This window comes from Chinchilla lanigera, unplaced genomic scaffold, assembly GCF_000276665.1.
Source record: "Chinchilla lanigera isolate Chin_1 unplaced genomic scaffold, ChiLan1.0 scaffold00011, whole genome shotgun sequence".
NCBI lineage: Eukaryota > Metazoa > Chordata > Mammalia > Rodentia > Chinchillidae > Chinchilla > Chinchilla lanigera.
In genome coordinates this window covers 19,421,809-19,435,065 of record NW_004955412.1, presented here as the reverse complement: position 1 = coordinate 19,435,065, position 13,257 = coordinate 19,421,809, and the positions used below count along the sequence as shown (strand labels likewise).

Genomic DNA, 13,257 nt, shown 5'->3' with positions numbered 1-13,257 from the left:
AGGTCTGAGGGAAAGTGACAAGGTAGAAAAAGTGCAGAAAAGCCTCGCAGCAACATTTGGCCGAAATTGAGGGTATCAGCAGGACGACCGACTCGCAGGTCCCAAGGAATTCGGACCTCGGTGTGGAGGGCTGCAGGAATCCGGCTGGAGTGGCCCGGGGCGGTGTTTTGGCACGGCAAGGTGGTTTCGGCGTTCGCCTCCCAGGCCAGCCCGAAGCCTGTTTTAAAAGGGTGTGTAGGGGCCAAAGCCAAAGCAGCCTGCGACTGTGCAGCCTGGCACCACCTCCTCGGGCTGTTTCCGAGGGCACACAGAGGCCAGGGCTCTGTCATCCAAACTGAAAAGCAAAGCGAGGACTGGGGCGTCCGGGACCTCTGGCGGCGGAGCTCCAGCGCGAGCGCGGGAGGGAGGAGGGGAGGCCGGAGCAGCGCTGGCCCCACCTTCCATTCCTGCGCCCCGCTCAGCCGCCGCATGAGTCACGGCTGCCTCGCCCGGGCGCTGCGCTCCCATAGGTGAGGACCGAGGCTCCTCTCTCGGGGAGAACGCGGCGCTGCGCCTCCGCACTGGCCTTGGCGGGGTGCTGGAGCCCTGCGTCTGCCCGGTCCGGTCTCCGGGGCCGGGGCTGTGCTTCCCCATGTATGGCCAGAGCCCTCCGCGCGCGGCGCTGCTGCTCCTTGGCTTCCAGCTCGCAGGTAAGGGAGGGTGGGCTCCTCCGACGCCCGCGCAGCCAGAGCCGACCGGCCAGGTCGCTAGCGCCTCGTGTGGGATCCTGAGCCCCAACTGCAGTTTACTTCAGTTTGGACCTTACTGAAACTGCAGTTACTGGGTTGTTTGGGGGGGAACTGTTGTGGACAAACAGGTTTAGGTGTGTTCGGCTGTGATTCGAGCACAGAGAGGGCTTTCTGATCTCAGGTTACACACCATTTTTGCGCGGCTCTTCTGAATGCCCGCTGCTTAGCAGGACTTGGCACTTGGGTTTCTGTGTGTGGTCTTGCCTGGGACGCTCCCCAGCACCGGGAAAGCTGAGGTTATTAGAGTGAGAGATCCACCGTGGTTTTGAAAGTGCCCCAACACACACATGCCTAATGTAAATATGGTAAAATATGCCACGTGGTATAGAGGTCCCAGGCGTGCAGGCAAGCCCAAGTTGCCTGGAATTGATTAACCCAATTTCTGCAGAAGACTAGTAACAGTGCGAAATATACATAACAAGGATCCTTTCTGGAAAACCAACCTGCTAGGAGAACATTCTACATAAAATATGTAATGCTTCATTTTAACATGCAATGTCTAATTGGTGTTATGATTTGCTTTAATTCTGTGTTTTTGCTCAGTTTAATTTGACAATATTTGGAGTTTGTTATTACATTTGTTTTTTGAGACAGGGTCTTGCTGTGTAGCTCAGGCTGGCCTTGAACTCACTGTGTAGCCCAGGCTGGCCTTGAACTCATGGCAGTCTTCCTGCCTCAGCCTCCTGAGTGCTGGATTACAGGCTTGGGCCACCGTGCCCAAGTGCAGTTACTATTATTTTCGAAGTCGGTACCATAAGGCTGTAGAGAAAGTAAGAGCACTAGGAAAGTTCGCTGTATGGTCTTATCAGTCACCACATGACACAGGAGGGTCACGAAGTGTATAAGGGAGGAGTATGCCAGCTGTGGGTGAAAGAAGTTTGAGAGCTGTGCATCTCGGCCCTGCCTTATATCCTACACACACATTATTTTGAAAATGCCAGCAGTTCTGTCCATACTACACGTCTGCTAACTGTTCTGCTTCCCTCCCTGCTTTGCAGCTCTCTGGCCCATAGCAGCTGTGGAAATTTACACCTCTGGGGCGCTGGAGGCTGTTAATGGGACCGACGTGCGGCTAAAATGCACTTTTTCCAGCTTTGCCCCCGTGGGCGATGCACTAACAGTGACTTGGAATTTCCGGCCTCGGGATGGGGGCCCTGAACAGTTCGTAAGTAGATTACTGTCATTTTCTAGGGGAGCCGTGGCTAGGAACATATCGAGCCCGTCCATTTCTCCTTGGCCTTCCTGTATTTTCAACAAGCACAGGATTAAGTTGGGAAATCATTTCTGGGACAGAGACCAATGAACTGAGAGGCTAGTGAAGGACACAGGAGAGACAGAGCAGCAGTTAGGTTTGCTGTTGTTTCTCTCCTGCTCCCCCCTCCCCGCCTCCTCGCCCAGGCACCCAGTGAGAAAGCCTTTCCTGTTTCTCCTGTAGGTGTTCTACTACCATATGGATCCCTTCAAGCCCATGAGTGGGCGGTTCAAAGACCGGGTGGTCTGGGACGGGAACCTGGACCGGTATGATGTCTCCATTATCCTCTGGAAGCTCCAGTTCGATGACAATGGGACGTACACCTGTCAGGTGAAAAACCCCCCGGATGTGGATGGGCTGATAGGGGCGATCCGGCTCAGCGTTGTGCAGACTGGTAGGTTCTGTGGGGAAGAATGGGTTTGCGAAGTGTGAGAGCTGGTAGAAAAGGGAGGGGCAATCTCTTGGGAAGATTCAGAGGGTAAGGAAAGGGCCTAGTGCTTTAGCGCTGAGAGCTTCAGACACTGAAGAGTCCTCGGGTAAAAAAAGAAAGGCTTTGTCTGGTTGTGGAAAGAAACAGAAAGTAAAGCAAAGGGACCCAGGGAATCTGTTACAAAAATGGCTTTGAGGTGGTGAAAGGGAGAGGAAGCAACCCCGATAAAAGGCTAACAATAGGTCCATTCATTCTCTTATTTATTCAAGATACTTACTGAGTACCTGCTCTGTCCAGGCACTGTCCAAATGCTTGTCATGTCTGTTTCTTCCAGTCCTCACACCACCAGTGGAGGCAGATGGCAGTCATGGTAGCTAACATTGACTGAGTGCTTCCCACATGTCAGGGACTTCACACGACACACTTTTATCTATTCTTTAAGGACCTCATCAGTTTATTGTGCTCACAGAGGTTAAGTCACTTGCTCACAGTCATGCAGTTGCTAAGTGGAGTAACTTTGGACTCAAACACAATCACCTTTGACTCTAAAATTGTGCTCCACACTAGTATGTTTTACTGCCTGCCCCTCTGTAAAGGGCAATCTAGAAAATGGTTCAAAGGACAAAGACCACAACACTTACAAGTTGTATACCTGGGTTTAAGTCATGGTTACCACTTACCAACTATGCTTAAATGTGTGAGGACAGACTGAGATAAATCAAAATTTCCCCAACTCTGAACTATGCTGAAAATTTTAACAGCCATATATTGATGCTTGTTAGGGGTGGGCTCTGTAGGGAACAGTTTATATAAATTGTTTTTTATACGAACTCAGGAAATGGATATTGTCATCGCTATCCCTGGAGGACACTGGGGCTCAGAAATGTTAATTATCCCAAATCAGTAAATACAACACACAGCATTTTAACTTGGCTTTCTCTGATGCGAGCTGCTAACCAACACCGTATTTCTATCCCAAATGATAACCAGTATATAAAGCGGTATGACTTCCTCCTTTCGTTCACAGTATAGTTTAAAATGATCCCTCAAGGCCCTACCATCTGACAGCTGGGTGACCTGGAGAAGTCATCTGAGCACTGAAAGAAGTAATGTAATGCCTTCAGATCTCAGTTTCTTCAGTTAGATAAGAAATCATGGTTTTTTTTTTTTGTTTGTTTGTTTGTTTTGCTTTTTGTCTTTTTGAGACAGGGTCTCGCTATGCAGTTTAGGCTGGCCTTGAGCTCACTTTGTAGCCCAGGCTGGTCTTGAACTTGCAACGATCCTCCTGCCTCAGCCTCCTGAGTGCTGGGATTACAGGCATGTGCCACCACGCCCGGCCTCATCATGGGTTTTAAACATATCAAAATCACTACTCTTTGAGAGTATAATTAAAACCATAGCTCTGTTCCCCATGCCCCGCCCCACGCACACACATAAGAAATGGAGATGCATGCAACAAGATGTGAATCTTGCGGGCTTGTGTGTCAAACCTCTCTCTCTTCTCCATCATTCTTGAGGGCCTCCAGGCCGGAAACTACTGGGCTAGACCTTCTCCAGGGTCCTTGCTGGCTCGAGGACTCACTGAAGTTTGAGTGAGAAATCAAGTTAAAGGACAGGAGGACTAGGTTTCATAGGCGCTAGTCTGGTTTAGGGGCTTACCTGTGGGTTTCCTCCTTTGCCATTTACCCACTAGATTAGTTACTCATTTTCTTGCCTATCTTCCCTGGGGGCAAGAGCTCCTTTACAGTGGTGACTTTTTTGGTTTTTCCTTGCGTCCACAGTGCCTGGGAATTTGAATAAACAAGTAAATGAGCAAGAGAGGTGAGATGCAGTCAGGAGAAGTGGGCTGGGCCCTGGGTTTGATCCGGTTAGTGTAATGTCACCACACTGGGCAGGTCGCATGACTCAGTGGTTCTCAAAACTTCAGTGGGCATCATGATCGCCTGCAGGACGGGTTGAAACACAGATTGCCCGGATAATGCCCTAGTGTTTCTAATTTGGTGTTCGTTTCCAAGTTCTCAAGTATTACTGTGCTGCTCCTCCTGTTAGAATCACTGATGTAGCCTCTGTGGCTTTCCTGCTGCTACTGGGGTTCACGAGGTACAATGGTATTTTACACACAGAAGTAAGAGACATGGAGATTCCATTTAATAACAAATGTATGCCTATGATGGCTTTAGGTTTTACCGTATTTCCTTGTCTTTTTAGAATCCCAGCTTGACCCCTTGATTTTTTTCTAATCATAGTACAGTTCTCTGAGATCTACTTCTTGGCTCTGGCCATTGGCTCTGCCTGTGCCTTGATGGTCATCATTGTGATTGTGGTGGTCGTCGTCCAGCATTTCCGGAAGAAGCGGTGGGCTGAAAGAGCCCACAGAGTGATGGAGATAAAACCGTAAGGCTGGGCAGTTATGGGGAAGACTCCGCCTAACACTTTCTTATGGTGACTCTCGGTGCTTTGCAATGGGGCTCAAGCTGTTTCCCTCTAATTAAATCCTATGTAAAAGAATTGTGACTCCCTGGATAGATGAGTTAGGGTGTGGAAAGTAACTTTACAGGTTTCTTAATTTTACAAAAGATTTCATCATAGGATTTCTTAACTATGTGGGATTTGATGCTATAAAAATCTGCTATGTAAAGCTTTTCTAAAATACCCCTGATTATCATTATTTTTAAGTACCAAGGAATATAAGGCGAGTGTTCTACCATTACCTCTCTAGCCTATTTTATTTCATTTTACTTTAAGACAGGGTCTTGCTAAATTACTGAGCTGCCCAGGTTGAGCTGGAACCTTTTTTTTTTTTTGTCTTCTTGAGACAGGGTCTCACTATGCAGTTCAGGCTGGCCTTGAGCTTACTTTGTAGTCTTGGCTGGTCTCAGACTTGCAAAGATGCTCCTGCCTCAGCCTCCCGAGTGCTGAGATTATAGGCATTTGCCACCATGCCTGGCTTTGTTTGTTTTTTTTTGAGACAGGGTCTTGCTATGTAGCCCAGGCTGGCCTTGAACTTGTGGCATTCTCCTGCCTCAGCCTCCCAAGTGCTAGGATTACAGGTGTGCACCACCATTCCCAGCTAGGGCTGGAATTTGTAATCTTCCTGCCTCAGTTTCCCAGAGTGCTGAGACTATAGGTGTGTGCCACCACATCCAGCTGAAATACATTTGTAAGAATAATGAGGCTGGGCAGTCAGGAGGGTCATTATGAATCAGTGCATTAGTTTGTTGTGCTAATCATAGGTACTCAATAAATGCATTTTAAAATTGAGATAAAATTCAGTTTCTAGAAACATTTTTTTTGTGTGTGTGTCATTTTGAGACGGGGTTTCACTATGCAGTTCAGGCTGGCCTTGAGCTCACTTTGTAGCCCAGGCTGGCCTAGAACTCAAAATGATCCTCCTGCCTCAGCCAGCCCGAGTGCTGGGATTACAGGTGTGCGCCACCATGCCTGGCTCTAGAAACATTTTAACATTCCAGAAACATTTTAACACCCAGCCCTAAAATACCTTACCCTTCCTTTAGCCATCACTCTTCTATCTCCTCTTCCATCCATGTTCTGTTTATGAGGGTTTGGTTATGCTGGACATTTCCTATAAATGGAGTAATAAAGTATGTGGCCTTTTATATTCAGCTTCTTTCGTTAGTATAATGTCAAAGTTTATCACTGTTGTAGCATATATTAGTACTGCATTCCTTTTTATGTCTGTGTAATATTCCACTGTGGGTTTACTATATATTGTTTATACATTCATCAACTGACGGGCATTTAGGTTTTTAAAAATATATTTTGACTAACATGACTGATGCTGCTATCAACATTCATCGACAAGTTTTGTATAGACATATGTTTTCAGTTCTCCTAGAAGTTAGTGGAACTGCTGAGTTATATGGTAGCTGTGTTTCATTTTTGGAGGAACTGTCAGTTTGCTTCCTCAAACAGATGCATTTTACATTTTATCAGCAATACATGAGGGCTCTTTTTCTACATCCTCACCAACACTTGTTATTGTCTTTTTGATTGTGGCCATCTAGTGGACACGAAGAGGTATTTCACTATATTTTGATTTACATCTTTCCAAATGTTTAATGGCCAGTTGCATATTTATCTGGAGATAAATCTGTTCAGATAGTCTGCTCACCTTAAAATTGGGTTGGTTACTTGTCTTTCTAATGTTTAGTTCTAGGAGTTCTTTGTATATTTTGGATACTAGTCCTTATCAGGACTATACATGACTTGCAATTATTTTTTGTCATTTTGTGGGTTGTCTTTTCACTTTCTTGATAATATCCTTTAAAGCACAAAGATTTTAAATTTTTTATTTTTTTGTCTTTTTGAGAGAGGGTCTTGCTATGCAGTTCAGGCTGGCCTTGAGCTCACTTTGTAGCCCAGTCTGGTCTGGAACTCACAACAATCCTCCTGCCTCAGCCTCATGAGTGCTGGGATTACAGGCGTGTGTGACCACACCTGGCTAAATTTTGATGAAGTACAATTTATCTATTTTTTTCTTTTGTTGCTAGTGCCTTTGTGCTATATCTAAGAAACCACTGCTTAATTCAACATCATGAAGATTTATACCTATATTTTTTTCTGAAGAGTTTTATAGTTTTTGAGTTAATTTGTATATATGGTTGATGCAGGAATTCTGTTTTTTTTTTGTTGTTGTTGTTGTTTTGTTTTTGTTTTTTTCCCGGTACTGGGAATCGAACTCACGACCTTGTGCTTGCCAGGCAGGCGCTGTGCCGCTGAGCTAAATCCCCAGCCCAATGCAGGAATTCTGATTCATTCTTTTGCATGTGGATATATAGTTATTCCAACACTATTGCTTTTCCTCAGTAAATCCTTACTGAAATGAATATAATTGATTTTTCAAAGAGAGTAAGAGGGTCTAGTATGAATAAAAATATCATTGGTAAAGATAACTTCTAGACCAACACAAGATTTTCTGTTTTTGAACAGGAGTAGAAACCAGAGCTAGAATACTAATGATAAAGTAAGGTGTATGCTTTAAACTTCTGGAGTTCCCGCACTGGATCCCAAGTTAGTCCCTTACATTCTAAAATATGTCTATGTTCAGATACAAGTCACGTGGAGGCGGAAGTACTATATGTAACAGGTTACTTCTGTAAGCTTGTATCTACTTCCAGGGAAAAGTAATTCTTCCTAAAACTTGGGGGAGAAAACTTTACCTGACATTTCTGTAGAATGGATTTACTTCCTTTGCTTCTTGCCTTATTCATCTGACATTTGCTTTCTGTTTGTTTCAGAAGTGAAGAGGAAAGGCTCAACCAAGAAAAAAAGATTTCTGTTTCTTTAGAAGACACACACTAACATCACTAGATGGTCAGGTTCGTAAGCAGTATTGATCCGTTTCCTCAATTTCTGACATGTGTGGCCCATCTCTGAAGTGGGTTTTCCTGATTATTTTATGTGTCGTTAGGTGTTTCCTATATGGAATTACCTGGGGTCAGGGAGATAAAAGTCTTCTGTTGGTCTCAAAGATGCTTCTTTCAGTGTATTTTGTGCTAGACTTGATTGCTATTAACACTGAGAGATATCTATGTATGTATATATGTATTTATGTATGTGTGATTGGTAGTACTTGGGAACTAACCCAGGACCTTGTGTGTGCTAGGCAAGTGCTCTAGCGCTGAACTACATCCCCAGTCCAATGAATCTTTTTTTATGAAAAAATTAATGTGATTTTTAAAAAAATTATAAACCAGTCATAGCACTGACAGAGTGAAACAATAGATATGCCAGACATTTGTTAGATCTCTTTTTTTTTTGGTTTGCTTTTTTGAGACAAGATTTTTCTATGTAGTCCATCCTGGCCTTGAATTTGCAGAGATCCTTTTGCCTTAGCCTCCTGAGTGCTGCGATTATAGGAGTGTGCTGCCACACCTCGCTGTTAGATCTTTTATACTATTTGGAATTGGTTTAAACTCCTCTCAGTTATTAAGCTATGAATTTAGTTTTAGTAGGATGTAATTTTATCCAGTTTCAGGTTTGTCAGGCTTAAAACACAGAATGATTTTTCCTATGCTAAGAATTTCTCCTATTCTCTGAAGTAGGTCCACACAATTCATTTTTAGAGACTGTAAATCAAGACGTACAAACTGAACTTTACACTCCTAATGTAATATTCTTGACATTAATAACTTTATCTTGTAAAACTCTGTTTGGCTTTTTTTTTTTTTTTTGAGGTGAAGAGCAGATTATATTTATTGAGGGAAAGAAAGCTTCTGTCCCAGAGAGGGATACAAGGGGGCCTGAGTGGCTTGCCCAGGGAACCTGCCTTTTCCAGGGACTTTTATAGAGCAAAACCACGAGGTGAGGCAGGTCCAAGGTAAGGGGAAAAATGGGAAATCACAAGGTGGGCATGAGGTGGGACAAAACTATGGTCAGCCAACAAGAATTGTTTAGGTAAAACTGATTAAATCGGGATCAAATGGGGAAGCGAGTCACATAGCAAGTGGGCATGAATATAGACCAGGGGCTTTTCCTGTAGGGTGTTGGGTCAGTGACTCTTCAAGGTGATTTTTACCTATTTAGAATATCAATCCCTGATGTCCATCCCTAGGGAGGTATGTGGGTGTGTTGTTTAATCTTTTGTCTTGATGTCTGGCCCGCAGCAAGTACATCTCCATTTGCAAGATATCTTATCTTCCATATTGGCTCCTTGGAGGGCCTGGCCCTGTCTGACTGCCTATAATATTTCTGTCTAACTCAGCTGCCAGTAACCTTCCCCCCTCTGAAGAAGCACCCAAACTGCCATGAGGAAATAATGAGTGATGACTGCTCTGGCTTCTTCAGGCTGAACGGGGTTGTAGTTGTTGACTGGTGATCAGAGATACTTCCCAGAGGGTCTGTCTAAAGGCCCTCAATAGACACCAGGCATTTTCATCTTGGGTAGGCATATAGCTTTAAATTGCTGTCCAGTGATTTTGGTGGGGTACCACCAAATGATATAGGGGGAAAAAAATTCCCAACCTGGATGATATCTGGGACGAATTTGTGTTCTCTAAAATCGAAGAATGATTTTTAAGAACAATGGAGGTTAAGAGCAGAATATATTTATTGAGGGAAAGAGAGCTTCTGTCTGAGAGAGGGACAGAAGGGGGCCGAGTGGGTTGCCTCTGGCTTTCTTAAATGAGAGGAAATTTTTATAGACTATCATTAATGCAGAGTCACACTTTTACAGGCTGACACTCCAGTGAAAGATCTCAAGTAGTTATAAAATAGGACCTGAAGAAAAGTCATTGTACTGTAAAAACAGAAAGCCAAACTTAGTATAAGGGGTTCTCAGCAAAGGCTTTTTTGTCTTTTTAAAATCAAGCAGATTCTCTCTGTCCCCCTTAGCCAGAAGCTTTCTTTCTTTTAATAAATTCTTCCTACTCTTAAAAAGCATAAAATAAAATCAAGCAGATTCTGTAATAAGTCAAGGTCTAGAAAATAAGAATGGGGACTATTTTAGAGTAAAAGAAATTTCAGAGACTAACACAGTCAAGTGCAATGCGTGATCCCTGACTGGATGGATACAAGTTTGAACAAACTAGGTATAAAAAAATGAGAAGTCTTTAAAAAAAAAAGTGAACCCTTGACTGTGCAAACATTGAACATGAATAATATTAGGTAATTATTGTTAGTTTCTACTAGGTATAATAATGTTACTGTGGTTACATAGGGAAATGTTCCTCTTTTAAAACTGCATACTGGAGCTAGGTGTGGTGGTACAGGCTTAAATTTCTGGCACTCTGGGAGACTGAAGCATCTCAAAATTTAAAAGGGCTGGGGATGTAGGTCAGTGTGAAAGCCCTTGGTTCAGTTCCTGGTACTTCCTCCATCCCCCAAAACATACTGGAGTATGTAGGGGTATGCGTAATTTGCTTTAAAAAGTTCAGCCAAAAAAACCCAACAAATACAAAAAATTCTTTAAAATTTAGGTGATGGATGAATTCCATACACTTCTTGTCTGCTTTTCAACATGTCTGATTTTGTTTATAAGGGAGGAGCGGGGAGAAGGGAAAGAGTATGAATGTGAGCGAGCTGTAGATCATCCAGACATTCATGCAAGGCACTTACAGGCTATGCATAGAACCCTGTAATAAGGTTCAGGAACCTTCTTTTATTAAAATTAACTTCAGGAGAGAATAAAAATATTTTCCTTCAGTAACAGACAGCAGACTATTATATATGTAAATCACAATGTAGGTACTCTAGCGTATTTTTCCCAAATATATTATCAACTTAAAATTTTTGTTTTATATTTTAGGAAGCTGAAGATTTCCAAGAACAAGAACTTTAGTATTTCTTGAAGTTCATGGAAACTGTTCTTTGGTGTTTCCAGTTGTGACCTGTCTTCTGACAAACTCTGCAGAACATACCCACCGAGATGAACAACATCCCTCTGCAGGCAGCCTAGTGCTCTTGAGCAGATGCCAGCAGACTCACACACAGTCTCATTACTGAGGTTTTTATTTAATTTCACACTACAAATATTTTTCAAATCCTCACTAGCTTTGATAAGCTTGAAGCTACATTTTTGCCCATGTACACTCCCTATAGAGTATGACTTGTATGTACATATATTGGCAACAAAAGGGATAAAGGCGAATTTGTCTGTCATGACATTTCCTTTCACACATTCATTCCTTTAGAGCATCACTTTTGCTACTGAAGTTAATGTTTACTTTTTCTCCTTCTCACATTTCCATTAAAGGGTGAGTTGAACCTCCCAGCCATTTTTAGACGAACAGGAAATTCCAAGGATAAACTGTTACGTGTGTTTTTTTATGGCTCTCCTTAAGTATGGGACACACCTTATTTTATTGAAGTTTTTCAGTATCCCAGGTGATAGGGTTTTTTGTTTTTGTTTTGTCAGTTAATCCAAGATTTAAAATAGCCCAAGTCCAAATCACACAGTAACTGCAAAAGGTTACATGGACACTAACATATTGGCAAATGCCACCTCAGGATGTATCACTTGTCATTTTTTCTCTTTATTGTGAAAAATAATTAACAGTGTAGGTCTTTCCTGAGCTGTTACTGTACAGTTTTCTGCCCTGCCTGTCCATTGGATCATCTTTAACAGCTGAGCAAAACCTATGCTCATTTGCAGACTGGAATTAGTAAGCCGTTTAATAGAAGTGTTCTGAAAAGAGTATCTAACAACTTTAAAAACTTAGGTCTGGTGAAAAAAGACCAATTCTTTTTTTTTTTTTTTGGTTTTTCTCCGGTACCGGGAACCGAACTCACGACTTTGTGCTTGCCAGGCAGGCACTTTGCCACTGAGCTAAATCCCCAGCCCCTAAAAGACCAATTCTAAATGATAATTTTTGTACAGTATTATATACAAAGCTCTGAGAACTGGAAGAGATTATTTAAAGTTTTTTCCTTTTCTTTGTTTTTTGATTGTAATTCACTTGCTTAAGGGAGAGAGAATTTGGTACAGAACAAAGAAATACCCAAACTACTTCAACTGAATGAAACTATTCCTTTTCCCCCTTATATTGGTTAGATACACTTTGTAAGTGGGCTATGGAAAGAACAACTTTTACAAAAGTGTCCAGTTATCCAGTATCTTTCCAGACTTACTCATCTGTTCAAAGGATAGAAAACATCTTTAAGTTTAGGTCAAAGACAAAATCTTTAACCTGATACTTTCATTTTTCATTGACTAAGCTGCTGATAGCATTTTATTTTTAACAAATTGGAATTTTCAAATAGATTATATTTAAAGATGTTGGATGTTGATATTTTTTCCCAATATTATTTCTTTAATTGCTTCTTGGCCTTTTGGCTAAGATCAAGTATATTTCTTTAAAATTAGTACAATTTACATATGAACCTTGATTCTGAAATTCATTCTATACATATCTCATTCTGCCTTTTAAAAAGTAAACTCTCAGTACCCAGTTTTGAAACTAAAAATCAGATTTGAAATCTATATCATCTTTAACCCACATTTTACATTTTTCTTTGTAATTTAACCCTTGAAAATACAACTGGATATTTCTTCAAACAGGTTTCTTGATGATGTTCTGTAAGTGAAACAAAGTAATAGTTAAAAACTCATAGTTTTCCCAGCAGACTTATAGCTTGTGTGTTGGTTAAATACTCAAGGGGTAATATGGCTTTGTTGTTTAGTGTCTCTTTCCTAAAGAGCATTTTTGTATTGTAATTTATTTTTTATTATACCTTAAACACTATGTAAATAAATCTTTAGTAATAAAGAATTATAAATTATATAATTTTCCTATATGCATGTGTGAAAATTTTATATAGTAGGTTAACAGAAAACAGTTGCATGAAGTATGATTTAAAAATACAGTGAATGTTTAAATTAACAAATTATTACAGTAAAAAGTACCTTGCCATTAAGCCCTTTCAAAATATACCCCCTTGCTCCCAACATACTTATCCCATTGTTCTTGCCACTTTGTGAAGCAGTTCTGGAAGTCCTCTTTTTCGAGTGTCTTTAGTTGCATTATCCTGGCTGCCTCAATGTCATGAATTAATTCAAAAATTACCCTTTTATGGTCATTTTGACTCTGCGGAAGAGACAAATGTATGATGTCAGATCCAGTGAATAAGATGATGAGGTCACACTAATGTTTCTGTGAGACTGCCTTTGCACTGAATAGCACGTGGCAGCAGTATTCACTGTATTTTTTATCACTTGTCATAAAGGCACTCATGAAAGATTACATACAGAAATGCTTCAGAAAGTGGCAAGAATGATGGGGTAAGTGTGTTTGAAGTTAGGGGGAGTGCTTTGAGGGAGATTAAGGGTA

At 41.8% G+C, this 13,257-nt stretch overlaps 1 protein-coding gene across 1 annotated transcript; it reads left to right on the top strand.

Annotated features, from left to right (window-relative positions):
- The first annotated feature begins 469 nt into the window (after window positions 1-469).
- Mpzl2 (myelin protein zero-like 2) lies at window positions 470-12,534 on the top strand. Its single transcript, XM_005378234.2, has 6 exons — window positions 470-689; window positions 1,787-1,953; window positions 2,224-2,434; window positions 4,717-4,864; window positions 7,729-7,809; window positions 10,737-12,534. The coding sequence occupies exons 1-5, from the start codon at window positions 632-634 to the stop codon at window positions 7,790-7,792; spliced, it is 648 nt and encodes a 215-aa protein (XP_005378291.1). The 5' UTR covers window positions 470-631; the 3' UTR covers window positions 7,793-7,809; window positions 10,737-12,534.
- Window positions 12,535-13,257: the final 723 nt, after the last annotated feature.

What these genes read in the sequence shown, in the direction of transcription:
- Mpzl2 (XM_005378234.2), top strand. Translation starts at nt 632, where the DNA reads ATGTATGGCCAGAGCCCTCCGCGCGCGGCGCTGCTGCTCCTTGGCTTC. An exon ending in ATGGGGGCCCTGAACAGTTC is followed by an intron (nt 1,954 to 2,223) that starts GTAAGTAGATTA and finishes TTTCTCCTGTAG; the next exon opens with GTGTTCTACTACCATATGGA. An exon ending in GCTCAGCGTTGTGCAGACTG is followed by an intron (nt 2,435 to 4,716) that starts GTAGGTTCTGTG and finishes TTCTAATCATAG; the next exon opens with TACAGTTCTCTGAGATCTAC.